Source organism: Dendroctonus ponderosae, unplaced genomic scaffold, assembly GCF_020466585.1.
Source record: "Dendroctonus ponderosae isolate FM_Combo_2020 unplaced genomic scaffold, Dpon_F_20191213v2 Dpon_F_20191213_3, whole genome shotgun sequence".
In the NCBI taxonomy this organism is placed as follows: domain Eukaryota; kingdom Metazoa; phylum Arthropoda; class Insecta; order Coleoptera; family Curculionidae; genus Dendroctonus; species Dendroctonus ponderosae.
Genome location: NW_026018508.1, coordinates 9,302,392 through 9,308,238, shown reverse-complemented (window position 1 = coordinate 9,308,238; position 5,847 = coordinate 9,302,392). Strand labels below are relative to the sequence as shown.

The 5,847-nt window shown below is 32.7% G+C and overlaps 1 protein-coding gene across 2 annotated transcripts in view; it reads left to right on the top strand.

Moving 5' to 3' along the window:
* LOC109539036 (NFX1-type zinc finger-containing protein 1) overlaps window positions 1-5,847 on the top strand; it is a 33,073-nt gene that overhangs the window by 16,452 nt on the left and 10,774 nt on the right. For both annotated transcript variants that reach the window (XM_048664519.1, XM_048664520.1), the window contains 6 exons: window positions 191-330; window positions 1,665-1,815; window positions 2,996-3,161; window positions 3,998-4,156; window positions 4,885-5,145; window positions 5,206-5,375. In XM_048664519.1, the coding sequence (XP_048520476.1) occupies window positions 191-330; window positions 1,665-1,815; window positions 2,996-3,161; window positions 3,998-4,156; window positions 4,885-5,145; window positions 5,206-5,375 (1,047 nt within the window). The remainder of the gene's footprint in view (window positions 1-190; window positions 331-1,664; window positions 1,816-2,995; window positions 3,162-3,997; window positions 4,157-4,884; window positions 5,146-5,205; window positions 5,376-5,847) is intronic.

Below are 5,847 nucleotides of genomic sequence, written 5' to 3'. Positions count from 1 at the left end.
GTAAATGGGGCGCAAATGGGGCTCCCATTTACTGAAATACCATGAATTTCGATCCCCCCATTCCAAACGTGAGTACCCCAGGCCATTTCCGTTACAATGTTTTCAATATTTTTCACGTACTTTCGGTAAGTGCGGTGCGCCCCGATAGCCCCTTAAAAGGAATGATCCTGTATTGTTTTTTATTTTTTAGGATCAACTGAAGTACTACCAAAACCCGAAAAATAGAAGAATGCCTGAACATATTAACTTGACACGTCCATTTGTTATGAGTTACACTGATAGATGGAATCTTTACTTTAGTTGGATAGATCAGTATGTGGCTTGGGTACGGTAAGTACGTTTTATGTATAAGAAACCAAAAAATGTAGTACAGGGTGTCGGCTAAGGAATCCGAGAGAATTCCAATTTAAAGCAGATTATTTTTACTTCCGGAATTTTCTGAACAATTTATGAAATTTCGGTTTATGGGTAGTTGTTGGTAATCAGATGCTTGGTAATAAATAATGCGCAATTTGCATCGAATTATAAAAAAATGACGACTGGCAGTTCGGTAATTGTCATCATTGACACTTGGTTAAATTGGCTGAAACTTTGTTAAATTAAAAACATGGCTTTCATTATTCAAATGAAGAATAGTGGATATTGCCACGGTAATGTAGCAGTTTTTTAGCCAAGTTATTAGATCAAGTGCACCTTTTTTTGTATCATTTGCAGACATAACCCAAGTGTCCAGAAATAACAGGTTCTTCCACCGGGTTCTTGCCAGTGGCATGGCTAAAAACATGTCCTTTTACTACATATTTTTGACTAACATTCTCAACATATCTTTAGTTGATCATCAACGCTGGTTTTTTTGAATGTAGACATTTTGAAAACGATCAATCTGACATTTCACTTTTCAACGTCTTCAACAAACAACCATGTTCCTCGCCTAAATTACAGGCTTTTGAATGTATCATTTGCTGAGTCCAACTCTTGAAGATTATAAAGGCCCATTTATAAACTTGACGTTTGCGTTTGCGTTCACCGGTACCGTTTGCGTCGAAATTCAAGTATTAGAAACATTTATAAAAACCGCTGGCCGGTACCGTTTTCGTTTCGTGCCGCTCGATTTGAACGAATTTCATTTCTTGCCGATGAACGTTCGTAGAACAGCCGTAGTACTGGCGTAAACCTGTTTTTGGTTCATACATGTTTCACTTTTGAATAATTAGTCAAAAAGCTTTTAAACCTACTTATATTATTAACTTGGAAACCTTTAAATAATTGAAATGTTTTCATTTTATTAATAAATTGGATTCCTTTAATTATACCTTCCAGTTTATAAAACATAAGAAACGCTAACATAAAACATAAGAAATTTCTACAGCGCGCATTACATTTTCAAACATTGTTTTACATACGAATACAAAAACATTCTAACATTTATTTTTCGTTTATTTTTTATTTTGTTTCTGATGATCTTTTGCTTTGAAGATTAATAACTTTTTGCATTAAGCCCCTGAGTATATCAAAAGTTATTAAACTATTTGTGAGATGTTGGTAATTGCCACAAATCAAAATTTTTTTGGTCCTTCAAGTTGTCACAACATTAGCAATAATCAGTTCTGGCAAAGGAATAAAACAAAAACAGAATCTGTAATTAAGTTTTGTTGTATTTGTAGGAAAATGTACACGGCGAATAGCATTGCATTTCGAAATACATTTCAAGTATATCAAGAGATGCAAGAAATTGAGAACACACAAATAATGCGACAAAAAATGGTCGTTGGAATAACCACTACGGGAGCTGCACGATTTAAATCATCGATACAGGTACGTCCCACTTTTCAGGTATGTGCGAAGCTGAAGAAACCCGTGGTATGAAAATGCTTACCGTAACTCACTCAAGAAAGATGCGCATGGTTGTTGTTAAGCTCGCCCCTGGTCCACAAAATAGTATTCAACAAGGCGTCCGATTTTTTTTCATTTTAACCCTTGTAGAGAACATATTTCTCGACTTTTTCATGGCCATAAACTCAACTCCTTAGTGAAGGTGGCTTCACATTAATTGGATGGGCTATGTTGTGCTATATGGTTTCAAGAACATTAAATTCTCTGTATAACGTCGCTACTTAGTATAATTAAAAATTGACCCACACGTTAATAAAATAAATATGCCATTCATCTAACATTGCATACAATGTGAGTTTTTAGGAACAAATTTTGTAAATCAAATACATCATTTTTGGATATATACTTGGCCATCTCGGTTAGTATTTTAAATAGTGCCCTTTTTCATTTAAGTAAAATGTATACAGTGGGTTTCAAATTTGAGTTGTGAGGTCATTGATTATTTTTTAAATAATTCTACTTTTTTAAGACTATTCATATAATAGTTATAACAACCTGTACAAAGTTGTAATTTTCTCTATTTACAAAATATTTAACAAACATGAACTAATTTGAAAAAGCAAAAATTTTATTTACTCAATAATGAGATAATTTAAATATGGAATGTTAAAAGGTATTCGTTTATCAAGGTTTTTGAAACTGTGTCGATGATGACAATATTAGGTGAATAAGTTAAATCAAAACAAGTAAGAAAAGTAGCATGGTATTGAGCGAACATGTTCAGTAGTTCCTAGTGTGAGAAACACCGTTTATTGAGTCGATCAAAATTCCGAACTTAACTGATACCTACAATATTGAAATTTCTATGGTGATTGGTTAAAATAACAAAAGGACAGGAAATAAAAGAAATGTATTCATTCGCTTATTCAGTTCTGTTTTGTCAACAAAAATCGCATTTTCTAATTAAAAAAGGCAAGGAGAGATATAAAGTCAAGATCTTTTTACATTTGTCCCGTATTCTGTAACTGCATATCACTGATCCCTTAAAACAAATTGCATCATTTTTTGAATCACCGCTTATTTATTGCTCAAACCGTAGTAATATTATTTAGTATCGACTAATAGTTTACAGAGAGATATAATTGTGACTTCCCTATTGTAGGCTTTGCGATGTCCAATTGTAATAGTCGAAGAAGCGGCTGAAGTACTAGAAGCTCATATTGTAGCTTCATTGACCAATAACTGTCAACATCTTATTTTAATTGGAGATCATCTACAGCTGAAACCCGGTGCAGCTGATTATCGAATGCAAATTAAATATAAATTAGGTGAGACACAAAATTTATTGTTCGGTTATTATAGCGGTAATGTTTGTGTGCCTGGGCTGTGCAACGAAAATTGCCTCCAGCGAACGTTGGGAGGCCGGCGCATCGTAAGAGATCGACTGTGCATACCGGCCTTAGAAACGTCTAATTTTCGCATAATACAGGAACTATTTAAGAAAAATGGAGGGATTTCTGATCTTGGACAAAAGACACTGGCAATATATGGAATGTGCCATTTGAAAAAAGTATATTTCAATTTAAAAATATGCTAACTTGACCGTGGTTTATGATCACCTAATATAGTATGCTTTTTCACTCTTGTTAAATTTCAAAATTTTGTGATGAAGTTGTAGGAGAAATTGTCAGCTCCATCAAAATGTCATCGTTAGCTATTGTTTAACTATTAATTTTTGCTCAATTTTTCAAAAATAAATGTATATATATTTGGGTGAACACCCGATATGTAATTGTATTTCACTTTTTAAGTTACTGTTGAACTACTACTGTGTCACAATAAATTAAAGATGTGTGGCATCATTAAATACGACTAGGACGAGTACTTGAATAACGGATCCAAAGTCTAGTCTAGTAAAGTAATTGAATCTCAGAACACTAGTATCGGTTGTTATTTTTTAGCTAAATTCTATTTGTGATTGAATTTAGGAGTTTATTATGCATGTTTATATGGCTTTGACTTGTTTTGATATAATATCTAAGAAATATGCGCCTTTGTTGAATGATCGAAAACGCCATTTTATAACGAAACTAGAACGTAGCAAAAAATGGTCCATCGAACTGAACATATTTACTCAAAATCCATATCTGCTTTAATTTTACAGGTATCAGTTTATTTGAAAGGATGGTGCTTAACAATGTGACATGCCACACGCTCAATGTTCAGCACCGAATGAAACCGAATATCTGCAAGCTTATAAGGCCACACATTTATCCGCAATTGACGGATCATGAGTCAACTTTAAGTAGACCACCAATTTTAGGTAATACTTCATATAAATATCACCTCTAATTGATGACCATGATTTTACATCAGATGTTCAATGAGGATGTCAATCCATTAGTTTTAAACTCTTTGACTGCGTAAACGACAAAAGTGTTCTTTTTAGTACAATGCACAGGAACTCAATAAAATATGTGTAAATTTCAAATAATAGTTAATAAGGCGTACAACATAAGTTGTTTGTCAATATTTGGAACATTACGAAACCAGCTCCGTATTAGTTCCAACAAAAATCGAAATAGTCTAACTGGTTTTAATAATGAGTGTTTTAGAGCTCTATTTGTTATTACTATTCTTAATATTGATTTTAAGTTATCTAATTATTCATTTCAAACATTTATCAAAAAATTTCAACAAAATGAATTAATAAACGAGTTGACGCCCAGAAAGTTTAGGTTTTAAAAACGTTTCAAATGACCCATTAAAATTGTATGTCATTTTAATGTTCTGTCGCAAATTTGCCGAAAGGTTTTGACATTTCTATACTAATACTATTCTAAAATTTTTGCAAAATTTATTTAGGTAACAACGCTTTAACATTAATAAGATGTTATAACTTTTTGCCTTATTTTAAATTGAGGCACGTACTTACAGAATGTTATGTCTACTGATACGTTTTATCCATAGGTATTTATTTGTCGTTCTTTGCCATCCTTAGAACATATTGTGTAATTGAAAATTTATATTTAACGTTTTAATATCTTGCAGGGGTCCAGGGATGCCTATATTTCATTGATCATCAACAACCAGAGGAACTATGTCAAGATGAAAGTAAAAAGAATGTACATGAATCTACATTTCTGATAGCTTTCGCGAGATATTTAATTTTAAATGGCTACAAGTCCAATCAAATTACTATTTTGGCTACGTATTTGGGGCAGATGTTCGAGATGCTCCATGAAAAAAATAAACCGATCAATGTTGATTTGTTAAAAGACGTAAGGATTTCTGTCCTAGACAATTATCAAGGTTGTTAATTAAGCATTATTACTATTTTGATTCATTATATTTTATATATTTCTTTTGCAGGAGAAGAATCTGATATAGTACTATTATCTCTTGTAAGAAGTAATACGGACAACAACATCGGATTTCTTCGGATTCAAAATAGAGTTTGTGTAGCTTTGTCAAGAGCTCGAAATGGACTATTTATTATCGGAAATATGTCGATTTTGCTAAATTCTAACAGCGAAAATGAGGTAGTGCTGTTTAGTACGTTTTTCAGATTATGTTTAAAACTTTTAAATGTATTTGCAATTATTTTAAGTCACTACGGAAAGCAAGAAATTGTTTTTATTACACATATCGATGTCATATCTTATATTATTTTTTGATGGGACGCACTTTATATTGTTGGGTCAAATTCCTCTGATTTTCATAATAGAATGATTGGCCACGATATAATTGGGCCAGCAAACAGTTTCTAGTTTATTATTGGTAAATAACAGGACATATTTCTTATGGTCATGGCAACACCATACAATGGATTTCTATAAACTCTGATTTGTTGAAAGTTCGACCATTTCATGTAATAAACCTCTGTTGACATTTTATTTTGAGTCAAGGTAGTTGTTTATACAGGGTTATTCACGCTATACGGCACGGACGTTTGCGGCTAGCCCGTTTGTTTTTTGCAAAGTATTATTTCATGAATCCACAGACGCCTATCGG